This window comes from Pseudophryne corroboree, chromosome 1 (assembly GCF_028390025.1).
Source record: "Pseudophryne corroboree isolate aPseCor3 chromosome 1, aPseCor3.hap2, whole genome shotgun sequence".
In the NCBI taxonomy this organism is placed as follows: Eukaryota; Metazoa; Chordata; class Amphibia; order Anura; family Myobatrachidae; genus Pseudophryne; species Pseudophryne corroboree.
Window position 1 is genome coordinate 566,084,662 of NC_086444.1, and position 27,660 is coordinate 566,112,321.

A 27,660-nucleotide genomic window follows, 5' to 3' on the forward strand; every position below is an offset into this window, starting at 1 on the left:
GTATTTTTAGCCTTTTTAAAGGTTTTCATTTGCCTCCCAGGGCGCCCCCCCCCAGCGCCCTGCACCCTCAGTGACTGCCGTGTGAAGTGTGCTGAGAGGAAAATGGCGCACAGCTGCAGTGCTGTGCGCTACCTTAAGAAGACTGCAGGAGTCTTCAGCCGCCGATTCTGGACCTCTTCTTGCTTCAGCATCTGTGAGGGGGCCGGCGGCGTGGCTCCGGTGACCATCCAGGCTGTACCTGTGATCGTCCCTCTGGAGCTTCATGTCCAGTAGCCAAGAAGCCAATCCATCCTGCACGCAGGTGAGTTCACTTCTTCTCCCCTCTGTCCCTCGTTGCAGTGATCCTGTTGCCAGCAGGAATCACTGTAAAATAAAAAACCTAAGCTAAACTCTCTAAGCAGCTCTTTATGAGAGCCACCTAGAATTGCACCCTTCTCGGCCGGGCACAAAAATCTAACTGGAGTCTGGAGGAGGGTCATAGGGGGAGGAGCCAGTACACACCACCTGACCTGTAAAAGCTTTACTTTTGTGCCCTGTCTCCTGCGGAGCCGCTATCCCCATGGTCCTTTCAGGAACCCCAGCATCCACTTAGGACGATAGAGAAATCAATATACTTACAATATTAAGCACCCAAGCCATTCTAAGGTAATGTATGTAAATGTATACTAAATACATGTCCCTAAAATGACCTTTGAACTGGTAGATGGAGCCAGGTTTCAGCATAGTAAAACACTGGAGCCCACCCGAAGAACTGCTGTCATTGAGGTACATAAGCAGCTGCCAGCTGGGTAAACATGCTAGAAAGGTTAGCAATTATGACGTTGATAGCTTGTGCATATATATACTGACTCACTGAACCAAAGGCGGATGGTTGGGTGGATTCTACAAGTGGACATGATTCTTTGACAAAAAACTTAGAAAACTGTATAGCGTATTTTAAGGCATTATTGTGCTATATTCATAAGTGATAAGTAATACATCTTTAAATTGACGTCACTAATGACCTCTGACCCAGCTTCTGCACAGCGCTCTTTCTCTTCTGGTTGGCAAACAAATGGACATGTATGCCCCTCTGTAACAGTGGGCGCCCCAAGAGAAACCATATACACTGGGCTGTGAATATGAGACCTGATCGCACGCACAATTTTTTTAGCTGCGCCACGATCGGGTCAAAACTGCGCATGTGTATGCGCCGCAGTGCGCAGTCACGTTGTATGGCTGCAAAGTGGATCGTTGCTGTGCGATGGATTTTACGAAGAATCCATTCGCACAGCCGATCGCAAGGAGATTGACAGGAAGAAGGCGTTTGTGGGTGGTAACTGACCGTTTTCTGGGAGTGTTTGGAAAAACGCAGGCGTGTCCAAGCGTTTGCAGGGCGGGTGTCTGACGTCAATTCCGGGACCTGACAGGCTGAAGTGATCGCAAGGGCTGAGTAAGTTCTGAGCTACTCAAAAACTGCATCAACTGGTTTTGTAGTGCTCGGCTGCACATGCGATTGCATACTTGCAAAGCAAAAATACACTCCCCTATAGGCGGTGACTTTCTGATCGCAGCGCTGCAAAAAGTAGCTAGCAAGTGATCAGGTCTGAATTAGGCCCATAGTTTCAGGGCCGTATACACTGAACCACATATCTGGAGCTCAGAGATTCTGCCCGAACTCGTACGTGTTTTTTAAAGCAGCAAATGTTTACCATGCAAAACCAACCTGGTTTTGCCTTGTAAATGTTTGCTGCTTAAAAAAAATGTACTAGTTCGGACGGAATCTCGGAGCTCCAACTGTCTCACACTCCATTACATCTGGCCCACTGCATTATAAATGCCACTGCCAGCACTAGTTACAGCTCTATACTGTGTGTACAAACCTGGCGCACCACAACACCCAGCATAACCTTGCAAACACTCCTGACTGCAACAGGAGAATCCTGTTATCCTGTACCTGCTATTAACCCTGTGTTTACTTGTTCCTGTTTATACCTGGTTAATAACCATTCACCTGGTTAAGTCATCTACTGTGTGGACTAGCCTCCATTTACACACTGCTGCCACCTACAGTACCACTGTAGTGTCTGCCAATATAGCCACTCATATGACGTCCTGAACAGGTATGTGGTTAATATACCGGCTGTCGGGATCCCGGCATACAGGATCCCGATGCAGGAATCCTGACAGGCGACTAGATGGCAGAGGTCGGAATCCCGACCGCAGCCCCGTATTTCCACTCGAGTGGTGGGTCCACACCACCACCTGAGTGGGAATATAACATGAAGCGAGCAAAGCTCGCCACCGGGCCCGATGCGTGACCAGCGCAGTGAGCCCGCGAGGGGACTTGTTACGCTCACAGCCTATATACGGGCTGCTGGGATGCCGCTGTGAGGATACTGACCGCCGGCATCCTGACAGCAGGTATATAATATGTACACCCCTGGCCAATTACAATACATAATGCTATTCAGTCATAGGTATCCATCAAGCTGCAGATGAAATTGAAGGTAATGCTGCACAGTGTATTTTATCGTATGTTCATAGCAAATCTATATTCACATTAAAGTAGAGGACAAAACACCACATGCCTGGTGCACCATGTACTCAGTTATTCTTTCCTCTCTTTAGCACAACTATATGGTAAAGACCACCACCTGGGGGCTTGCTGGAGGGGGCAATGCCTGCATAACATAAGGTAATGGTCACTAGTTTATGCATGAATCCTAATCCCAGCTGCTCTGAGACACGGGCTGCAGCTAATGACAGATGTATGCAGTTTTCATAATTGTAGATTTGTTAAAATTGAGAAGAAATTCAAGCTTGTCATTAGAGCAATACAGAATTATAGATGACTTGAAATCTTGTTTAGAAGAACAGATAGTTGCATGAGGTTTAATTCACTTACATTACCTGGACAAGAGAACATTACCTAGATGCAGAATGGTAAATACAGGCTATGTAACAGACTGATTGCATTGTGTAAACTGCAAAAAATTTTTTTATCAGACATTGAGCTAAAAAAAAAAAAAAAAAAGGTTTATGTTTGCGGATTGGAAGTGATGTAGTATGTGACTATCTTAAGTATTTATACAGTACAACACTGTAAGCTAAATGATAGTGTCGAATGATGACGCATATACCAAAATAAATGTTAATGCTCGTAAACATAAGATAAAGCTATAAAAATCTACAACTTAAACAATTTTCATTTTCGATTTTTATATCTCTTTGTAGTTGCTGTAATTGTGATGTCTATGATGAGTGGAAATAAGAGTTCTCAGCATTCTGTATTGTATGACCGGTAGCTGTTATACTGGTGCAAAGTCTAATCTGCCATGGTGTAGATGCTTGGTGGTATTACACAGTGCCGTAACTAGACATTTTAGCGCTGTTTGCAAGAAACAGCATAGGCGCCCCCCTACGCACACACATAGTTAGAACAGGGCCAGTGCGCACCGTAGGCACGCGTAAAAAAATGAAGGGGCGTGGCTTCATGGGGAAGGGGAGTGGCCACAAAGTAATACCAATTCATATTACGCTGTACAATAGTCTCCATTATTCAAATTACCGTGCACAGTAGCGCCACTTACACACACTGCACCAGGTAGAGCACCTTTTAGACATTACGCCAGGTAGAGCCCATGTTACACATTATGCCAAGTAGAGCCCGTCACACAATATGCCAGGTAGAGACCCATTTTACATATTACTCCAGGTAGAGCCCATATCACACATTATGTCAGGTAGAGCCCACTTTTACACATTATGGCAGGTACAGCCACCTTTTAAACAGTACGGCAGGTAAAGCCCCACTTTACATATTACAGCAGGTAGAGTCCCCTTTATGGCAGGTAGAACCACCTTTTACACACTGCACCAGTTAGAGCACCGTTTTACACAGTGCACCAGGTAGCACTCCCTTTTACATACTGCACATTTCCTTTTATACATTGCAACAGGTATACATACTGGTATCCGTTCAGACGGTCGACCATGTTATGGTCGACAGTCATTAGGTCGACCACTAATGGTCGACATTGACATGGTCGACACATGAAAATGGTCGACACGTGAAAGGTCGACACATTGAAAGGTCGACATGAGTTTTTCAAATTTTTTTTCTTTTGTGGAACTTTTCCATACTTTACGATCCACGTGGACTACGATTGGGAACGGTAATCTGTGCCGAGTGCAGCGAGGCACCTTGCCCAAAGCATGGCGAGTGAAGCGAGCCATGCGAGGGGACGCAGTGCACTTATTGGGGTTCCCCGTCACTTTACGCAAAAAACGACACAAAAAAGGTAAAAAAAAATTATGTCGACCTTTTCATGTGTCGACCATTTTCATGTGTCGACCATGTCGGCCATGTCAATGTCGACCAATAGTGGTCGACCTAATGACTGTCGACCATAACACGGTCGACCATTCATACCGGAACCATACATACTGCACCAGGTAGAGCCCCCTTTCCTTTTACACATTCCACCATGTAGACCTACTGCACCAGGTAGAGCCATGTTTCTTTTTATAAACGACAAAAGGATTGGGTTCCTAAAATGTGCGCAAGGCAGCTTTAACCACTGCACCAGGTAGAGTCCCCTCTCTTTTCACACACACACACACACACACACACACACACACACACACACACACACACACACACACTCTCTCTCTCTCTCTCTCTCTCTCTCACTCTCTCTCTCTGCAGCCATGCACAAACAAACATACACAAAAGCCCTCTTCAGCCTGCTTGCAAACGTTATTACCCGGTCTTCCGTTTTCTCCTGAAAGGGGCTGCTTGCTCCTCTGGTGCGCCCCCGGCTCCTCTCTCCTCTAGAGGCGCATTGTGACGTCAGGTGCCGCAAATAAACTTTATTGTGCTGCTGCTTTGAGCAGGACCTGGGCCCTCCCGCACTTTCCGGCAGGGGTGGCCGGGCAAGCAGATTGGCAGGCAGGCGGGTGGGCGGCCGGCCAGGCAGAGGCCCAGCTTGTCACGGGTGCTTGATTCTGATTGATAGCGGCAATAGCAGCGGCAGGAGCACGGTCGTGCGGGCGCTGCTGACGGCATTGTGCCCACAGTGCATTTGCGCTGTGGGCAAGACACCGCTTGCACACTGCTAGTTACGGCCCTGGTATTACAGGACATGCTGGTCAGAGCATAATCCTGTGTGGGTGCTTTTCTCTTACAGAGTCTGGAAAATGTGCATTGAAAAAGATACAGGCAAGTCTTGTAGGGAAAATTGCAGCAGTCTGCAAGACCTATGACCTGGGAAAATAATTATATTACAGCAGCACAATGACTCAAGGCATACAGCCAAAGCCACATTGGAATGGAAGGACCAAGCAGAGACCAGATCTAAAGCTGATTGAGAATTAAATATTTGCAAATGGCTTTTCTCCAATGTACGAACGTGAATAATTTCTTGTGAAGAATAGGCAGAACTGTGTCCAGATGTGCAGAGCTGGTAAAGATTTACCCAAATAGCCTCACAGCTGTAATCACAGCTACAGGTGCTTCTACTAAATTCTGCTTTTATGGTCACTTTATAGCCTGCATTTCAGTGGAAGTGAGAGAGGCATTGTGCTGCTACACATCTTTAGGTTTGGATTATTGTACCACTTTCATTGCATGCCATTACACTGCTAGAATCGCTCCCTGTAGTGTAGTGTAGCATTGCCATCTTCATGGAGGTGAGCTGGGCAGGTTGTGCTATGGTGTATAGTTGTCATGGTTGCTGAAGCTGATCTGCTTGAGAGGGAAGCATGGAAATAGTTAATACAGTCCAGTATTAATCCAGGATCCCTGCTAAGAAGATATTTGTGTACAAAGAAGAGGCGCAACATGTGGTTCTTACTAAAAATGCTCTATACACAAAGTGCATGATAATCCACTTGACCTGTGTGCTCACTTCTCCCTGGGATAAGTTTGTCAGTATCCTGATATATCTCATATGCATTACTCATCTGCAAAAGACTGTCTGTTCAATAGCTTGTTCAAATATACAGAACAGATACAGTTAAATGGAGAGGCAGACACAGGTTACAAGATGTACCTTGTCACGCAGGGGTCATTTGTGTAATAATCACAAGCACAGAGAATGGCCTTCATCTCATGGGGCTGATTACTAGCCACAAGCTGCTCATTTCATCTTACTTGCCAAAAATAGTGATCGCTACATAATGTAATGTCAATGCTCATTTACTACAGTAACAAAAACCAATAATACTTATTAGCAGATGTCCTTATATGAAACACTTATAACTATACATATATATTTTTTTTAACTGTCTTATTAAATGACATTGCCATAATTTGGGAGCTTAACTCATTTTAAGCACTCTACTAATATGACTTTCTCTTGTTTATTAACCCTTTAATAAAATACAATTTTGTGGAGCAAGTACCTCCCCTACATAGTCAACTAAGGATAGTAAACACATAATATAAATTACTTTAAAATGAACTGTGCTGTTTCCAATTGGAAGAAATCAGAACTTAGAGGGGGTCAGCTTTTATTTAAGACAGTATAGGTGATATGCGAAAATGCGAAACTTCAAACCCACAGCACAAAAATGATTTTCTACCTAGTTTTCAGAAAATGTCCCTGTTTTTTTTGTAAATAGATCTGTACATCACAGTGTCAGAATCTATAGCCAGGATCGGATGAAGGGCCACATGGGCCTGGGGCTGAAAATATTTTACAGGCCTATACTGAGAAGGGGAGGAGCTATGACCAGTGCAGTGTGGGTGTAGTCAATGCATTTAAAAAACATACAATAGAAAATAAGCTTAGCAGAAAAGGTTACTAAATATTTGTATTTTTTCTCTTTCGGGAAACTTAAGAGACAAAAGTGAAATGCGTGAGTAAACAAGAAGGTCTTGTGTCTGTTTTTGGAGGTTTCTAGAGTGGAGGCTTCTCAAACTGTGCGGGCTAACGAGTTCCACAGAGTCAGAGCCACAAAGCTGAAAGCCTGACCTTCAAATTAATACAGGAAGACTCTAGGTACTGCTAATAATCCTTCCTCTACAGATTGCAGTAAGTGAGAGGGGCAGTAAGGGATCAGAAGCTGCTTCAGGTACCTTGGATCCTGGTTACTGTATGTAATGGCTTTAAAGTCAGTAAGCTAATCTTGATATAGATTTAAATAGATTTGCCATGCAGCCTCCCAAGAACCTACTTTACGAATACCTGTTGTTCTGTTACATTCATACAATATACATAAACACAGAGCAGAATCACAAACAATGGGCAATAGGTAAATTTCAGGAGGTGAAAGTGTGCTGCTGTCAGTGCTGCAGTATAAAGAGAGTTACACAGAGAAATGTAGGGTAGGAGAGGTGACCCCCCCCCCCCCCTTCACAGTGTCTGAATAGGTCAGTGAGGGAGTGCTGCAAGACTACTGTACATTGCAGCTAGAGTGCAACTGTAAAGGAGGAGGGGTCTAAGTCAAGGCTAGATTGCTTATGGCCTGATTTGGATGTAGTTATGATGTCGGATGCAGAGTTATGTTTTTCATATGTGCATACATCTGAGTTACACTGCACGTTTCCCAATTTTGTTCTCATAAAAGGTTTTACAGATTTAGACTGCAGTTCAGCATAGCTGCAGAGCCGCCCAACAGTGACAGGCAAACTCTGCCCGCGACCCCCCTCCGCGATGCTAAATTAAAAAGGGCTAGCTGCCCTGATGTGGATGGGAGAGCGAGGGCCTGCTGTGCCACCGCCATTAGGTGGCGCCCCTAGACATTAGCCTGGCGGTGCCTAATAGAAACTCCGCCACTGCATGCCATCTATGTTAGCCCACCGATAGCCATCTCCTAGTGCAGGGAGATTTATAGTTAGGAGGGGTGTGTCCTAGCTTGTGTCTAAATGTCAATGTAAAACAAAGCTTCCCAGTAGTTGCTCATTACATGCAGAAGCATTCAGTATATATAATAACTGCATGCAAAAAAAAAAAAAAAATGCATCTGCACACCGTACATTGCAATATGATTTGTTTCAGGACAAAATTTATCTTTTTCTTTTGTTCCTAACTTATAAAGGTTGAGTATTCCGTATCCAAATATTCCGAAATACATAATATTCCAAAATATTGAATTTTCTGAGTGAGACTGAGATGGTGAAACCATTGTTTTCTGATGGCTCAATGTACATAAACTTTGTTTAATACACAAAGTTATTAAAATGATTGTATTATATGACCTTCAGGCTGTGTGTATAAGGTGTATATGAAACATAAATGCATTCTGTGTTTAGACTTGCGTCCCATCGCCATGATATCACATTATGGTATGCAATTACTCCAAAATACGGAAAAATCCGATATCCAAAATACCTCTGGTTCCAAGCATTGTAGATATGGGATACTCAACCTGTACTTGCCAACCCTCCCTGAATGACAGGCAGGCTTCCAGAAATCCCTGTCTCCCTGAAGAATTAGCAATCTCCCTGATTGCACCTTACACCCAGTATGTAGCTCTTAATATACTTAGAAAAAATAGAAATTTTATATATATATATATATATATATATATATATATACACACTGCTCAAAAAAATAAAGGGAACACTAAAATAACACATCCTAGATCTGAATGAATGAAACATTCTTATTAAATACTTTGTTCTTTACATAGTTGAATGTGCTGACCACAAAATCACACAAAAATTATCAATGGAAATCAAATTTATTAACCCATGGAGGTCTGGATTTGGAGTCACCCTCAAAATTAAAGTGTAAAAACACACTACAGGCTGATCCAACTTTGATGTAATGTCCTTAAAACAAGTCAAAATGAGGCTCAGTAGTGTGTGGCCTCCACATGCCTGTATGACCTCCCTACAACCCACACAAGTGGCTCAGGTAGTGCAGCTCAGCCAGGATGGCACATCAATGCGAGCTGTGGCAAGAAGGTTTGCTGTGTCTGTCAGCGTAGTGTCCAGAGCATGGAGGTGCTACCAGGAGACAGGCCAGTACATCAGGAGACATGGAGGAGGCCGTAGGAGGGCAACAACCCAGCAGCAGGACCGCTACCTCCGCCTTTGTGCAAGGAGGAACAGGAGGAGCACTGCCAGAGCCCTGCAAAATGACCTCCAGCAAGCCACAAATGTGCATGTGTCTACTCAAACAATCAGAAACAGACTCCATGAGGGTGGTATGAGGGCCCGACGTCCACAGGTGGGGGTTGTGCTTACAGCCCAACACCGTGCAGGACGTTTGGCATTTGCCAGAGAACACCAAGATTGGCAAATTCGCCACTGGCGCCCTGTGCTCTTCACAGATGAAAGCAGGTTCTCACTGAGCACATGTGACAGACGTGACAGAGTCTGGAGACTCCAAGGAGAACATTCTGCTGCCTGCAACATCCTCCAGCATGACCGGTTTGGCAGTGGGTCAGTAATGGTGTGGGGTGGCATTTCTTTGGGGGGCCCCACTGCTCTCCATGTGCTCGCCAGAGGTAGCCTGACTGCCATTAGGTACCGAGATGAGATCCTCAGACCCCTTGTGAGACCATATGCTGGTGCGATTGGCCCTGGGTTCCTCCTAATGCAAGACAATGCTAGACCTCACGTGGCTGTAGTGTGTCAGCAGTTCCTGCAAGATGAAGGCATTGATGCTATGGACTGGCCCGCCCGTTCCCCAGATCTGAATCCAATTGAGCACATCTGGGACATCATGTCTCGCTCCATCCACCAACGCTACATTGCACCACAGACTGTCCAGGAGTTGGCGGATGCTTTAGTCCAGGTCTGGGAGGAGATCACTCAGGAGACCATCCGCCACCTCATCAGGAGCATGGCCAGGCATTGTAGGGAGGTCATACAGGCACGTGGAGGCCACACACACTACTGAGCCTCATTATGACTTGTTTTAAGGACATTACATCAAAGTTGGATCAGCCTGTAGTGTGTTTTTCCACTTTAATTTTGAGGGTGACTCCAAATCCAGACCTCCATGGGTTAATAAATAATTTCCATTGATAATTTTTGTGTGATTTTGTTGTCAGCACATTCAACTATGTAAAGAACAAAGTATTTAATACGAATATTTCATTCATTCAGATCTAGGATGTGTTATTTTAGTGTTCCCTTTATTTTTTTGAGCAGTGTATATATATATATATATATATATATATATACATACATACTCTGAAATAGGATCATCAGTGCCATTTCCCTGCACTGGGTATAAAACACAATGATGCCTAAGGCTATAGGCATTTTCAAATAAAGTTTATCATGGTCACTTATATGGAACTGCTTGTGGGTGAAACATAACTCATGGACAAGACCTGGAAAGTGCCAGCGTATATATAGTAAGTAGATCTTACTGAGCAACAACTGCAACATATGTCTTGCAAGTATATTTTGAATCTCTGCAGAGGATATTTTGTATCCATTGATGTAAATACTTATGAGGAGAATAGTGCTTACAGTATTACTAGGTTGCATTTCCCTAAAGTACAATCACAAGATAAAATGTGCTCTGTACAGTTCATTTTATAAAACACTACGGGGTAGACCTGACTGTATTAGTTGGTACAGTAACTTTAAACTCTACAAAGCATTAGTGTTAATTTGCATTTGAAACTAGTCTTTAATAAAAGGGGATTTCTGGCACTAGAAATGAACAGCACGCTTAATTAATATGGGTCAGAGGGTGAAATTCAATATGGTTTGCAGCAGCCAATTGAACTACGGTCATCCAGAAACACACATTCGCTTCCACAGGAATTTCTGGCTGAGTGGATGTTGGACCATTATGAATTACTTCTGTTAGAGTGTTGTGATTTTAAACAATAAACCTGAGCTAATTCAATATTTAACTAAGCTCTGCAAATAACACATCGACAACTTAAAAATGATTCAATACCATTCAGCAGTTCCATTTTCCAGGGAGCTTTCTTTCCAAACACGTTTTTGAGGAAGAACTGAAATAATTTTGAGAAGTGAAGATCATTCTGGTCATGTTTTTAATTATTTTTCCCACCAGACTTCTCTTAATAGAAAGCACAAATTCCTCAGAGATGAAACCCTTTTAAGATATCTGAATATGTATATGATGAACTACGGAATTGGTTTTCAATCTGTATTATATTAATATTAAGAAAAAATTAATACCTAACAGTCATAGGATCTTTTCAAAGTCTTTTGTATTTTTATTTCTGGATGAGGAAGGCCCCACGGTGTCCTGCCAGCTATCAGTCTCTTTCTACTTTTCGAGCCAATAAATGTACGTTTTATTTGTTAAATAAAATGATTTATGTCCCAGCTCTGAAAGGAACTTAAAAATATGTTTTTTTTTAAATGTCTTAAGATTAATGCTGCACTTGATGCTATATACATACTTCTCTCAGGAGCTAGCAATTAAAGGATGGAACGTGTGGCCTGTTGACCAGATGTGGGCCCAAAAGGATTTTCTATGGCTCCAGACTACACAGAACTCCATTGTATAAAAAACAAAAACAATAGTATGAGTGCTATTCCTAATTTATTTCCGATATTACTCATAATTTGGTGACTAGGAATTCACAGCAGTGTTTTGTTAAATTACAATCCTAAATCTTACTGATCGAATCGGTTACATATATGATCCTCCATACGCGCCTATGCTGAGCACTTTGTGTGAGCAACCAAGTTGGCACTGCTGCCTCACAGTACTGGAGCCAAGGGTTCATATCCTACCAGGGATGAATTTGTATGTTCTGCCTATGAATGCCTGGGGCTTTGTCTATGTGCTTCTGCCTGTTCAGCCACTCTAAAAACATACTGAATGGTTTAGTGGCTTCTGACAAAATTTTTGGTACGGAATGTAGAAGACAAGTTCAATGAGGACAGGTTCTGGCAGCTATACTGTAGGTGTAGTGGAATCATAAAATAGAGATATTTCCATTATATCCATATTCTGCTTACTTTACGCTGATAACTCAGATTTAGGGCTTGAAAATAAGATTTTAAACCTACCGGTAAAACTTTTTCTCGTAGTCCGTAGAGGATGCTGGGACTCCGTAAGGACCATGAGGATAGACGGGCTCCGCAGGAGACATGGGCACTTTAAGAAAGACTTTAGGCTCTGGGTGTGCACTGGCTCTTCCCTCTATGCCCCTCCTCCAGACCTCAGTTAGAGAAACTGTGCCCAGAGGAGACGGACAGTACAAGGAAGGGATTTTAGGTAATCCAAGGGCAAGATTCATACCAGCCACACCAATCACACCGTATAACTTGTGATATACTATCTAGTTAACAGTATGAAAAACCAACATAGCCTCGGTCCACCACCGATGAAACTATAACATAACCCTTATGTACGCAATAACTATATACAAGCCTTGCAGAAGTAGTCCGCACTTGGGACGGGCGCCCAGCATCCTCTACGGACTACGAGAAAAAGATTTACCGGTAGGTTTAAAATCTTATTTTCTCTAACGTCCTAGAGGATGCTGGGACTCCGTAAGGACCATGGGGATTATACCAAAGCTCCAAAACGGGCGGGAGAGTGCGGATGACTCTGCAGCACCGATTGAGCAAACAGGAGGTCCTCCTCAGCAAGGGTATCAAACTTATAGAACTTTGCAAAGGTGTTTGACCCCGACCAAGTAGCAGCTCGGCACAGCTGTAGTGCCGAGACCCCTCGGGCAGCCGCCCAAGAAGAGCCCACCTTCCTAGTGGAATGGGCCTTAACCGATTTTGGTAATGGCAATCCTGACGTAGAATGCGCCTGCTGAATCGTGTTACAGATCCAGCGAGCAATAGTCTGCTTTGAAGCAGGGCCGCCAACCTTGTTGGCTGCATACAGGATAAACAGTGCCTCTATTTTTCTGATCCTAGCCTTTCTGGCCACGTAAATCTTCAAAGCCCTGACCACATCAAGGGACTCGGAATCCTCCAAGTCACGTGTAGCCACAGGCACGACAATAGGCTGGTTCATATGAAAGGATGAGACCACTTTAGGTAGGAATTGAGGACGAGTCCACAATTCCGCCCTATCCATATGAAAAACCAGATAGGGGCTTTTATGTGATAAAGCCGCTAATTCCAAAACTCGCCTAGCCGAAGCTAAGGCTAACAACATGATCACCTTCCAAGTGAGATATTTTAACTCCACCGTTTTGAGTGGTTCAAACCAATGTGACTTAAGGAAACTTAACACCACGTTAAGGTCCCAAGGCGCCACCGGAGGTACAAAAGGAGGCTGAATATGCAGTACTCCTTTCACAAACGTCTGTACTTCAGGGAGAGAGGCCAATTCCTTCTGAAAGAAAATGGATAGGGCCGAAATCTGAACCTTAATGGAGCCTAATTTTAGGCCCAAATTCACTCCAGTATGTAGGAAGTGAAGAAGACGGCCCAGCTGGAATTCTTCCGTAGGAGCATTCCTGGCCTCACACCAAGAAACATATTTTCGCCATATTCGGTGATAATGTTTTGATGTCACGTCCTTCCTAGACTTTATTAGTGTAGGAATGACCTCATCCGGAATACCTTTTTTCGCTAGGATCTGGCGTTCAACCGCCATGCCGTCAAACGCAGCCGCGGTAAGTCCTGGAACAGACAGGGCCCCTGTTGCAGCAGGTCCTGTCTTAGAGGAAGAGGCCACGGATCTTCTGTGAGCAACTCCTGCAGATCCGGATACCAGGTCCTTCGTGGCCAATCTGGAACAACGAGGATTGTTCTCACTCCTCTTTTGTTGAGACGGGACGCCATCATGTCTATTTGGGGCAGTCCCCACCGACTTGCGATCTGCTCGAAGACTTCCTGATGAAGCCCCCACTCTCCCGGATGCAGATCGTGTCTGCTGAGGAAGTCTGCTCCCAATTGTCCACTCCCGGAATGAACACTGCTGACAGTGCGCTGACATGATTCTCCGCCCATCGAAGATTCCTGGTGGCTTCCGCCATTGCCACCCTGCTCCTTGTGCCGCCTTGGGGGTTTACATGCGCCACTGTGGTGACATTGTCTGACTGAATCAGAACTGGTTTGTCGCGAAGTAATGCCTCCGCTTGACGTAGGGCGTTGTATATGGCCCTCAACTCCAAGACGTTGATGTGGAGACAAGTCTCTAGACTTGACCAAAGACCTTGGAAATTACTTCCCTGTGTGACTGCTCCCCAACCTCGGAGGCTTGCGTCCGTGGTCACCAGGATCCAGTCCTGAATGCTGAACCTGCGGCCCTCTAGGAGGTGAGCACTCTGCAGCCACCACAGGAGAGATACCCTGGCTCTGGGGGACAGGGTGATCCGCCGATGCATATATAGATGTGACCCAGACCACTTGTCCAGCAGGTCCCATTGGAAGGTTCTCGCATGGAACCTGCCGAAGGAAATGGCTTCGTATGATGCCACCATTTTCCCCAGGACTCGAGTGCAGTGATGCACTGACACCTGTTTTGGCTTAAATAGGTTCCTGACCAGAGTCATGAGTTCCTGAGCTTTTTCCGTCGGAAGAAAAACCCTTTTCTGGTCTGTGTTCAGAATCAATCCCAAGAAGGTCAGACGCGTCGTAGGAACCAGCTGCGACTTCGGGATATTGAGAATCCAGCCGTGTTGCTGTAACACCTTCAATGAAAGTGACACGCTGTCCAGAAACTTCTCCCGAGATCTCGCTTTTATGAGGAGATCGTCCAAGTATGGGATAATTGTGACACCTCGCTTGCGCAGGAGCACCATCATTTCCGCCAGTACCTTGGTGAAAATCCTCGGGGCCGTGGAAAGCCCAAACAGCAACGTCTGAAATTGGTAATGACAATCCTGTACAGCCAATCTCAGGAACGCCTGATGAGGTGGAAATATTGGAACATGAAGGTACGCATCCTTTATGTCTAGGGAAACCATAAAATACCCCCCTTCCAGGCTGGCGATGACCGCTCTGAGCGACTCCATCTTGAACTTGAACTTTTTCAAGTATAGGTTCAGGGATTTTAAATTCAAAATGGGTCTGACCGAACCATCCGGTTTCGGGACCACAAATAGGGTTGAGTAATATCCCCTCCCCTGTTGCAGTAGGGGAACCTTGACCACCACCTGTTGAAGATACAATTTTTGAATTGCATTTAACACTAACTCCCTCTCTGAGGGAGAAGCTGGCAGAGCCGATTTGAAAAACCGGCGAGGGGGGACCTCTTCGAATTCCAGCTTGTATCCCTGAGAAACAATTTCTATTGCCCAGGGATCCACCTGTGAGAGAACCCAGATGTGGCTGAAAAGTCGAAGACGTGCCCCCACTGGAGCGGACTCCCTCAGGGTAGCCCCAGCGTCATGCGGTGGATTTTGCAGAGGCCGGGGAGGATTTCTGTTCCCGGGAACTAGCTGTGTGCAGCTTTTTTCCTCTGCCATTACCTCTGGCAAGAAAGGACGATCCACGTACTTTTTTGCTTTTATTCGAACGAAAGGACTGCATTTGATAATGAGGCGCTTTCTTAGGCTGTGAGGGAACATAAGGCAAGAAATTCGATTTACCTGCCGTAGCTGTGGAGACGAGGTCCGAGAGGCCTTCTCCAAATAACTCCTCACCTTTGTAAGGCAAAAACTCCATATGCCTCTTCGAGTCGGCATTCCCCGTCCACTGTCGGGTCCATAAGACTCGCCTAGCAGAACAGACATAGCGTTTATTCTGGAACTTAGTAAACAAACATCTCTTTGAGCATCCCTCATATATAATACAGCATCTTTTATATGCCCTAGGGTCATTAAAATGGTATCCTTATCTAGGGTCTCAATCTCCGCTGATAAGGAATCAGTCCATGCAGCCACAGCACTACAAACCCAGGCCGACGCCATTGCCGGTCTAAGTATTGTACCAGAATGTGTGTAAATGGACTTCATAGTAACCTCCTGCTTGCGATAAGCAGCATCCTTGAGGGTAGCCGTATCTTGGGATGGCAGCGCTATCTTTTTTGATAAGCGTGTCAATGCCTTGTCCACCTTAGGAGAGGATTCCCATCGTATCCTATCCTTTTGCGGGAAAGGATACGCCATAAGAATCCTTTTGGGAACCTGCAGTCTCTTGTCTGGGGTTTCCCAAGCCATACGAGGATGGAAAGGTGACCTCAGGCTTTTTCTCTTTATACATGTGTACCCTCGTGTCAGGGACAGGGGGTTCCTCTGTGATATGCAAAACCTCTTTTATTGCAATAATCATATATCGAATACCCTTAGCCACTTTTGGCTGTAATTTTGCATCATCGTAGTCGACACTGGAGTCTGAATCCGTGTCGGTATCTGTGTCAACTATTTGGGAAAGTGTGCGCTTCTGAGACCCCGAAGGACTCGGCGACATTGGGACAGGAATGGTTTGACTTCCTGACTGTTCCCTAGCCTCAGCTTTGTCTAATCTTTTGTGCTATAAATTCACATTAGCACTTAAGACATTCCACATATCCATCCAGTCAGGTGTCGGCGCTGCCGACGGAGACCTTACATTCATACACTCCCCCTCCTCCTTAGGTGAGCCTTCAACCTCATACATGTCGACACACGCGTACCAACACACCCCACACACACAGGGAAGCGCTTTTCTGAAGACAGGTTCCCCACCAGACCCTTTGGAGAGACAGAGAGAGAGTATGCCAGCACACACCCCAGCGCTATATGACCCAGGAAAAAACACAGAATGTTTTACCCAGTAGCGCTGTTATAACTTTATACACGCCAATTATGTGCCCCCCCCCCTCTTGAAAAACCCACTGTCACCGTCAGTAAGCAGGGGAGAGTCCGGGGAGCTTCCTCTCAGCGCTGTGCTGTGGAGAAAATGGCGCTGGTGAGTGCTGAGGAAGAAGCCCCGCCCCCTCGGCGGCGGGCTTCTGTCCCGCTCAAAATCTATCAAAACATGGCGGGGGCTCTTTATATACATGTACAGTGCCCAGCTGTACATGTATATATATATGCTTTTGCCATAGGAGAGGTTTATACTGCTGCCCAGGGCGCCGCCCCTGCGCCCTACACCCTTACAGTGACCGGAGTGTGTGAGGTGAACGGGAGCAATGGCGCACAGCTTCACCACTGTGCGTTACCTCTATGAAGATCAGACGTCTTCTGCCGCCTCTGAAGTCTTCTTTCTTCTCATACTCACCCGGCTTCTATCTTCTGGCTCTGCGAGGAGGATGGCGGCGCGGCTCTGGGACGGACGGCGAGGATGAAACCTGCGTACCAATCCCTCTGGAGCTAATGGTGTCCAGTAGCCTAAGAAACAGGACCTTGAAACTCAGAGAAGTAATGCTGTTTCTCTCTCCTCAGTCCCTCGATGCAGGGAGTCTGTTGCCAGCAGGCTCCCTGAAAATAAAAAACCTAACCAAAATACTTTCTTACAGGAAACTCAGGAGAGCTCCCTGCAGTGCACCCATCTCCTCTCTGGGCACAGTATCAAACTGAGGTCTGGAGGAGGGGCATAGAGGGAGGAGCCAGTGCACACCCAGAGCCTAAAGTCTTTCTTAAAGTGCCCATGTCTCCTGCGGAGCCCGTCTATCCCCATGGTCCTTACGGAGTCCCAGCATCCTCTACGGTCTACGAGAAAAAGTTTTACCGGTAGGTTTAAAATCTTATTTTCAAGCCCTAAATCTGAGTTATCAGCGTAAAGTAAGCAGAGTATGGATATAATGGAAATATCTCTATTTTATGATTCCACTACACCTACAGTATATTTGTGTACAATAAAAAAAAGTTATGTGTGCAGGACACTGGGGGGAATACGTTAAGCTGAAAGTAGGATTTTTGGCACCCAGGGCAAGGCAGTACTTGGCAAACACTGCCAAGCAACCCCACCCCCCCACCCCCCGGTCCCTTTTTACACTGCATTATAGTGTAAAAATTAAAACAGTAGGCATTTACCCTGCACTGACAAAACAAAACAACATAATCCACCCAAATCTAACTCCCTCTGGACATGTTACAGCTGCCCGACCTGCAGTGCATCATGGTTTTGCCCATTGGTGTGCTTTGTTGGTTTGCTAACAGAGCCGGCCATAGGCATAGGCAAACTAGGCAATTGCCTAGGGCATTTGATATGCCTAGGGGCATCATCAGCTTCTGCTGATTAAAATGATATGCGGCATGCCTATATTCTGTATGTAGCATTTCATATGCAGATACAGCCACAGTCTCACACAGTATATTGGCATGCTGCATATCAGTTTAATCAGCAGAAGCTGCTTGTGCATCCTAGTCACATAGCAATGCAAATAAGATGCATTTTCATTTTTAAAAAAAAGTGCCCGACGTTAGCATTGATGCAAGATTTGTGAGGACACATCTGTATCCAAGTAGAGGCAGAGGTCACAGTGTTAGTGGAAGTGTGAGTGCTGTGTGCATGTGAGTGGGTTGGTTGTGCAGTAGTGTTCAGAATATGTGTAAGGAGCATTATGTGTGTCATGTAAAAATGCATTAATAATGTGCAACAAATGTGTAAAGGGCCACTATGTGCGTCATTATGTGTATAAGGGCATTAATAATGTGCGGCATATGTGTAACAGGGTACTACTGTATGTGTGTCATTATGTGTATAGGGGCACTAATAATGTGCAGCAAATGTGTAGGGGGCACTATGTGTGTCATTATGTGTATAAGGGCATTAATAATGTGCGGCATATGTGTAAGGGACATTATGTGTAAAAGGGCATTAATAAAGGTTGTCATAATGTGTAAGGTGCATTATGTTTATAAGGACATTAATGTGTCTCATATGTGTAAGGGGCATTACTGTGTGGAATTGTGTATAAATGCATTACTAATGTGTGGCATTATGTGTATAAAGTGCTCTACTATGTGGCGTTGCAAATAGAAAGGGCACTACTGTGTTGTCTAATGTGAATAAAGAGCAATAAGGTGTGGTGTAATGTGAATAAGGAGCAATTCAGTGTGATGTAGGGGCTCTACTGTGAGGAGTAACGTTTATAAGGTAAAGAGATACTACTGTGGGATGTAATATGAATTATGGACACTATCGCAAGATAAAATGTGAATAAAGTTGCAGTACTGTGTGGCGTAATTGGAATTGGGGTTACTATTGTGTGGCCATGCCCCTTCCCAGCAAGAAGATGCCCCTTTTTGGGCTGTGCATCAAATGTGCGAACTGTTCCTATTTAAAATATAGGGGGTACAAGGACTGCTATGGGTGAGGGGTGATGGTGCTGGGAAAGAGGTGCAAGGTCAGAGGCGGTACCAGCGGTGGTGCTAGGGGGCACCAGCCAAAATCTTGCCTAGGGCATCATATTGGTTAGGGCCGGCTCTGTTTGCTAACAAACCTGAATAATCCCCCTTATTCTCTAGTGAGATACTACAAATTGTGTTGAAAACACACATGCATATTGCATGACAAAAGCCAGATAAATTGCCGAACGCCCAATAGCAGTGCACAGTGTGAATATACAGTACATGCCGCATACTGTGTAAAGAGAATCACCATAAAATTTGTCGTAAGAATTTAGTATTGCTAGGAATTAACTTCAACAGTTGCTGTCAGTTGTAATAATATACATCAGTTTTATTTGTTGAATGCAGCAAATTGTTTGTTTAGCTTTATTATATTCAGTGGTGGTGACCTAGTTGCTATGTAGCCTGACGCAGCAATAGAAATTGTGCGCTTCTCATGGAAGCAGTGTACACTCTAAAAAGGTAAATATTGAAACTTCACTCAATAATAAACTAGAGATGAGCGGGCTCGGTTTTCTGAACATAGAGCCAACCCCGAACTCATGGATCTAACTCTCTCTGTACGTTATATCTGCCCCACCTGCAGTGCACATGGTTTTGCCAATTAGAGAAAGATTTTGCTTTTGCGATCAGGTCTGAATTAGGACCTTGGTTACATCTATTGTCTAAGTGTGTCACACTAGTGTTGTATTTTTTATTGTCACTGCCAACAGTGCATCTGCAGCCCAGAACTAGTATATTTTTTGTACAACTGGTGTGTGGCGTAGGTGCCATGCCCCACTGTGTTCACATAATATATAAACTATGATTCTGCTGGCCGTACCCCACTGCGTTCACATTATATAAGGACTGTGACTCCTATGCGTTCACATAATATAAGTACTGTGACTCCACAGGCTGTAATTCACTGCGTTCACATTATACACTATAAGTACTGTGACCACGCAGTGAGTGCTGATTTTCAAAAAAAGTTAAATTAAATAAATTATACTTTTATACTGTAGTTTTTTTTTTTTTACAAATAAATAGTGTGTGCTGTACCACACTGCATTAACTTCACACAAATATAAGCACTATTAGACTGCAGTGTGAGTGGTCATTTTTTAAAAAAAGTTAAAATAAGTATTATAGTTGTGCGTGTTGTACTCCACTGCGTTCATATCACATAAGCATGGTCCTTTTTAAAAAAACAGTTCATGTAAATAAATAATACTATTATACTATACTTTTTTTTTTTTTTTGGTACAACTTGTATGGGCTGTACCACACTGTGTTTACCTAAATACATATAAGCACTGATCAGTCGATAGAAGAGCAGGAGCAGCTAACAAGTACTAGTGCTGTGGCTGCTGCCAGTCATGCTAGTACTACAAAATCTAGTAACAGGCACAAACTGTGTTCACAAATCCCTGAGGAGAGTCTAGGAGTGTCCATGTTAGCTATATGTGAGTCTGACATTGCTGATACTGTACTTTATATACTTGTACTTATATACTTTACATACCATCTGGACAGTAACAACACGTGGACACAAATTTTAATCTTTAATTACACTTGATTATTCTTCATTGCACTTTAATGTCAGTATGTTATGTCTTTGTCATTTTAACCTCTCTGTTTCGCTGTGGTCTTTGTGAATCAATTTCACATTATTTTAACTCAAACAGAATTAAAAGTTAAATTTTAAAGGAATAGGAACACATATATATTCTTTGTTTGTGCATGCTATTGCTGTAATTGATAGCACCCACGATGTTGATGGTAATTACAAAATATTGTGATAGGGGCTTTATCCAAAACAAGTGTTTTGGTCTCACTACACTTTTCTCTTATTAATTGTGAGTGTACAGATACAACACTTACTACAGTCCCTGTCACTGAAGTGCTTGGTTTGTTAAATTGTGCATGTGTTTTTTAAATTGTTAAATATGTGCCTCACACATGTTCATTTTTTGACTACTTAATGAATGAATGAATCAATCAATCAATCAATCAATCAATCAATCTTGTATTTTACAGCCTTTTTCCATGCAGAATAGCCTACAGCTCTTGGTCTAGACCTCAAACGCTAATTTTTAACAATCGATCATTCTTGTATTTTATGACCTTTTTCTCGCCTGCAGAACACCCTACAGCTCTTGATCTAGGCCTCACACATGAAATTTTAATTAATTGCTGTATTTTTATGGCCTTTTCTCTCCTGATTTGCTGCAAAACGGAAGGTCGATATAGTTCACATCTCAATTTTACTGTTTTTTTTTAGTAATCAATCAATCAATCAATCAATCAATCAATCATTCTTTTACTTGCCTTCCACTATAAACTCTACCTCCATATCCCTGTACTTCCCTTGGGTCTCTGAGCTAGTTCTTGATAAATTAAAACATTCTTGGTTACTTTCTATGGGGTCATATAGTTTATTAAACTGCCATCCTGTCTATCACTGCAGTGTACTCTGGACCTAATTTAGCATGGATCGTAGATGTGCTAAAAAACGCACATCTACGACATTCGGAGGGATGACTAGCACAGGTCAAGTCCGCCTCGCATGCCGGATCCAGCCCCTCCCCACAAACATGCGAAAGCATCACACGGCGGCGATGCTTTTGCATGTTTAAGGTAGCCCTCTGCCTATGCAGGCTTCTGATTGGTCAAGCACCATTTACTGTATATTCCTTTCCTGGTAACTCTCAAATTGCTGGTTATAGTTCCTGCTTCTTGTGAAAAAACTGCCAGCCTTGTAAGACTTCTGCTGAAGAATCTTTGCTGGACCTTGTCCTTCTGGATCCTGTCTGCCTTAGCTTCAGGTGTAGTGTGGATTCTTCCACACAATATTTATTCTTTGTCTGCCTTAATCTATTTTCTTTCTGTTAGTCTTCCATTAACCCTGTTTACTGCATACAGCTGCTTCATACATTACTCCACACTTGCCTCTGTCACCACAGTTCCATTCCACTACAGTGTCTCTCCCTGGCTTCTAGCAACTACACACTTTATCTAGTTTCTGACAGCCTGTACTCTGACCCATACTTGGTCTCAGTCATTCTCTTCCTGTCCCTATCTTTTCTACCAATGGATAACTCTGGTGATCTCGGGGGTAAGCTCATACTGGCCCCAGTACCAGTAGGCGCATAAAGTCTTAAGGCGGCTCTTACAGACAAGAAGACCTGCTGAGTGCACTCTACGAGTTTTACACCCAGGTGTCTGGGGTTATTGTCCAGAAGATAGACCACGTGTCAAGTTCACCCACTCATCATCTTCAGTCACCCAGTTCTCTGCATCATTCGGTCAAGGTATATCCCTCAGATCATAACACTAACATAACAACAGAAAACATTATACTGTAGGAAACAAACTCACAGCCTACCGATACATTCCAACATCTCGGCTGGAGAGAATCAGATGCTTATCTTAATTTATTAAATTCTTCTACATGTAATTAAAGGTTAAAGTAGAATTAAAATTTTGTGATGAATGTGGTGTCATCTCATAACAGACAAACTTGTATTTCTAAGTTCATTCCCTGTGCTTGGAACTCATTACACCTTAAAGACCTAAATGGAAAAACTTAGATAAAGTAGAATCTCACTATGATTTATGGAACGTTTGCTAAAATAACAAACATTAAGGAGTGTCCCACTGGCATGTTCAATGCAAGAGAGGTGCCAACCGATATGAGACCCTGAGCTACATGCTGCAAAAACCATGAGAAACTGACACAGATGTCAGCCTCTTGGAAAAATAATAATAAAACAAAAACACAATAAGCTAAAGAAAAACATAGAAAGACATGCTTTCTTTTACGTGCCAGCAGAATATGGCTTTATTCCATCCAGGAATCTTTTTTTGCTTTACTTTGGTAGGCATTTATTTAGCTACAAAGACTCATGAAGACTTCTGACATTAACCACAGATACCAGACATAAAGGTCCAAACCGGGCATGCTGGTAGAGACGAACCAGAAGCAAGCGCTACAGTATACTGTCTGACTTCTAACATTAGGAGGATGATGCTAATAGGGCATGTGAATGGAGAAGACACACTTTTATGGTCATAAAACAGGACAGAAAAATAAGGATGTAACATATAGATGCCATGGGCAATGACTAATGCAAAGTCCAGCAAGCAAAATTCAAAGTCACCAGCAAGTAAGGACTCCTATATACTGGAAACCTGCTTTCTGTGCATGGTGTATACTGCTCCGTTGAACATCATACTGTACGTATACTAGGTGTACATGAAGAAAGTAGGCAGCAACTGAATGCCTGCCCTTTGCATTTGCCTCTACCTCTACCAGGATGGCAGAAAATATAAATGCTGATTACTCATCTCAGCTTGGAAATTAAATCTACAAGCACCGTAAAAAAATGTTCTCAAACTAAAAGGTGATCTTCACTAATGATGCACTCATTCTCATTTAGGTGAGGCTTAAATAAGTGTAATTGGAAATTGCTAAGGGACAATGATAATACACTGGGAGACGCATGTTGCATTATACAAATACAGCTTTTTGTTATTCTCATAGTTGATCTAAAATAGGATGTGTGTGAAGGCAGAACTCACATGCAGCACAAACAGTTGCTGTTTTTGTACTTTTTGACTTACCTATCAGTGCCGATCCACCTGTGCCCACCAGCAGGCTGTTGCCAATAAGAGAAGCCAGCACAGATGGTATTCCTAGCCCTGCTTGAGCCATAAGCATCACTAACCGTTCTTCACCAAAGGTAACCAGAGAGGGTCCTAAAGAAGTAATATACAACAAAAAACCTTCAGTTTCTGATAGCATAAAGATACCTACAGTGAGACAATAAGTGTAAAAAATGTCCTATTCTACATATGCTGGTCATTGACAAAGCCTTGTTGAAGCACTGTCTTCTCACCTTGGAGCTCTGTATTGGAGCTAAATAGGGATACAAAGAAGCATTTATGTACAGTAAGTGAAGAGCAAATGTTTTAATTTGCAAATACACTACAATCGGCAGTTACCTCTGGGAATATTTATTACCCGTGATACCCATAGATAAAATCATCAGGACAGAGTGATGGAAGGAGCTGATGGTGAGAAATGTAAATCTGTAATAAGCTCTGGCACCAAAATACAAGTGCTTATTAATCAGGTTTCTAGGTCAGGCTTGTAGCAAACAAATTCCAACCTACAAGTTTAGTAACATTTATAAAAATGGTCACGTTGGCATGGCGTTCAGTGTTGAAGTATTAGTAAAAGAACGTACTGTAATAGACAATGAGAAAAGGTGGCAAGCAGAAGAGGAGTGGAGAGAGGGCAGGATGGAGTGTGGATAGAGATGAGGTTGGACATGTAGGTGGATTGAGGAGTGATAAAGGGCATTTAACCTTATCCTCTCAGCAAAAGAAATAAGAATAAAAATCCTTACTGTGAAAGGCAACTGATTTCATGTGATTCATTATAGGTCTAGCAAGTCTGAGACATTTATTCCACCAATAATAGCATTGAAAAGTGAACTGAAACTAAAAGCAACATCTAAAGGGAAAGTAGGATCAGTGAATTTTAAAAAGGCAACAATGGTTTAAAAGGACTGGATATCTACATGCAGTATACTAATGTAAGGATGGTGTCAGATTTTTACAAAGGGCGGGATGTACTAAAAGCATTTTCCATAAGTACAATACCAAGCTCCAGAGTGCGCTGCATTCTGAAGCTTGGAGCAGGTGGGTATTACCACCTTTGGGTGGTGTTCCCCAAGAGAAGCCAATGGGCTTGTTTTCACAACTCCACATGAGAGGGATCCAATCGAATCCCTCCCAGCATCCCCCGTGGCCGCCGCATCACTCTGCGCATGTGCACAAGGGATCCTGTTATTCTGTCGCAAAAGACAGCTCTTCTGTAAATTTCTTCGTACATACCGGCATTATTTACTACGGTATGTTCCCGATAAGTGGCCGGATGTACCGCATTGTGTGTGAGATTAGTACATCCCACCCAAAATGCATCCAAACCTCTGAAAATGCTGTTTTTTGAGGTTTGGACACTTACCACATACTGTATGCACCAAGCCCAGGAATGCAATAAGATTCCAGGGCTTGGATGCAGTGGGTGATGCCATCTTTAGATGGCATTGCCCTATAGAAGCCTAGGGGCTTCCCTTTGCAATTCCCCCTGAAAGGGATCTAATCGGATCCTTCCCAGCACTCCCTGTGGTACTTGCGGCATACGACATGCGCAGATGGACTCCTGGGTTCTAAACCTGGAAGTCCTGACATCGCAAAAGGACAACTCTTACCGAGAGAGCTGTCCTCTGTTAAAATACTCATGCATACAGCGTTAATAAACAGCGATATGCATGTGGTGAGTGGCGGGATGCATCGCATGCAAAATGTTTTTCTAACTGATTAATGAAAATGTTACTTTATTTTTAGTGACAGTTGTCAACCATGCCTCCTACCAGAACTTGCCAGTAATGGAATCTAACAATTTGAAAAAAAAAATAGACAATATGTACATTCAGCTGGTCAATCAATCCATTCTAAAGCTTCATATTCAACATTTGCTTTACTAGTTATCTGGTAACTTATTGTATACAAAATAATTAACTTTATTAGGATATATGTGTAAATCCTCATCTTGTACACGTACCTATTACTTGCAGCTCTGTTGTTGATGACACCTCCCCATGTATATTAATGGCCTTGCAAGTATACAATCCCTGGTCCGAGTAAGTTACATTCCCAATGAACAGAGATGCATCACTATGGTGAGACACATGGTGCAATCTGCTTTTATTTCTGTACCAAGTCACATCTACCTCAGGGAGACCTGTAGAAATAATTTCATAACAGAGAGCACTTTAGTGAAAAATAAAACACATGGAACTACATGCAATGCTGTACACTTGCCTACTCTCCCAGGATGTCTGTGAGATACGAATTTCAGGGAGTTACCCTGGCTCCCGGGAGAGTAGGCCCACCCTCCAGGATCTGCTATCAATTGCATCATCATAGCCAAACCCACTCACTTAATGATGATATGAATCGTGGCATGAGGATGTGAATCACAGCCCCCATTTGCCTATCCCAGATGGTGAAGTCCAAAAGCAGGCAAGTATGCAGTGGAGGAATCCGTTTTGTGGTCCACACTAATATTCATGAGATTGTAGCCTATTAATTCTCAAGGAAAAATTATCTAATGAAAACACACCAAGTTGTTGATATATTGGTCCAGCTCACAATATGGATGTCTTGTGACAAGTAGTCATTTGTTTCTAAAATTGCTTTAGTATACGTAAAATATAATTTGCAATATATAAAAAAAAGCAAAAGTACTAGTCTAACAAATAATTGTAAGTTATACCGTCAAACATTTAGAACTGAAATGGTTTATTCACTTAAAAAGAAGTACATGCCTTTTGGATCCCTCAATGTACTCAGCAGCCTAGGCATGGCCTCCACTATCCACCCCCTTTCTGACTTTCCAGTAGTATGGAGACACAAAAATATAAATAGAGTGCATCTAGTGTGCATGCACCATATGGAGATATGTATCTTATACAACAATAACAACATGTATGTCCAATTCTGATACACTTTCATTTTTATAACTGGACTTGTCATGTGACTTTTCACCACTAGGTGGCAAAAGAACATTTTATCTCAAACATTTATATAATTCAATAACGAGGTTACCTCTGAAAAACCAAATCCAATGTTTCAGTTGAAAACAGTATGAATAACTAGCAGCATTTAATTTATCGTGCAGCAAGCACAATATTTAAATTTGTCCAGCTTCAAAATAGTATAAGTCATTACCAAACAGTGATGGGGGAAATTAAGAAGCCTTCTTAAAATGTCTTGTATGTCTACAGTAATTTCTTTTAAGTTTTACTGAAAATGAGATGCACTAAGAAAAGGAGATTTATGGTACACTTACCATGGTTAAATCTCTTTCTGCGACGTACACTGGATTCCACAGGGAATAACATTGGGGTGTAAAGTTGGATCTTGATCCGAGGCACCAACAGGCTACAGCTTTGACTGTTCCAAGGATGCATTGCGCCGCCTCCTCTATAACCCCGCCTCCAGGCACTGAGCTCAGTTTCGTTAACCAGTCCAATGCAATAGTCAGTAGATGTTAGACACATAGAACCACATTCTCACGACAGGAGAAGGTACCAGCGGCTAATACCATACAAACCCAAAGAAGCTAAGTGCATCAGGGTGGGCACCCTGTGGAATCCAGTGTACCTCGCAGAAAGAGATTTAACCAAGGTCTACCATAAATCTACTTTTCTGTAGCGGGGTACACTGGTATTCCACAGGGAATAACATCGGGGATGTCCTAAAGCAGTGCCTCATGGGAGGGGATGCACAAGAACCCGGCGTCCAAAGGAAGCATCCTGGGAGGCGGAAGCATCAAAGGCATAGAACCTGATGACCACTAAGGACCACGTAGCCGCCTTGCACAATTGTTCTGCGGACACGCCACGGTGGGCCACCCAAGAAGGTCCTACAGACCGAGATGAATGGGCTTTGATAGCAGCAGGAGCTGGAAGCCCAGCCTGC

At 43.4% G+C, this 27,660-nt stretch overlaps 1 protein-coding gene across 3 annotated transcripts in view; it reads right to left on the reverse strand.

The window, feature by feature from the left end:
• Window positions 1–27,660, reverse strand: part of ADAMTSL1 (ADAMTS like 1) — a 453,675-nt gene that overhangs the window by 59,150 nt on the left and 366,865 nt on the right. For all 3 annotated transcript variants that reach the window (XM_063914179.1, XM_063914180.1, XM_063914181.1), the window contains exons 22-23: window positions 25,739–25,918; window positions 23,731–23,865 (exon numbers count right to left, since the gene is read on the reverse strand). In XM_063914179.1, the coding sequence (XP_063770249.1) occupies window positions 23,731–23,865; window positions 25,739–25,918 (315 nt within the window). The remainder of the gene's footprint in view (window positions 1–23,730; window positions 23,866–25,738; window positions 25,919–27,660) is intronic.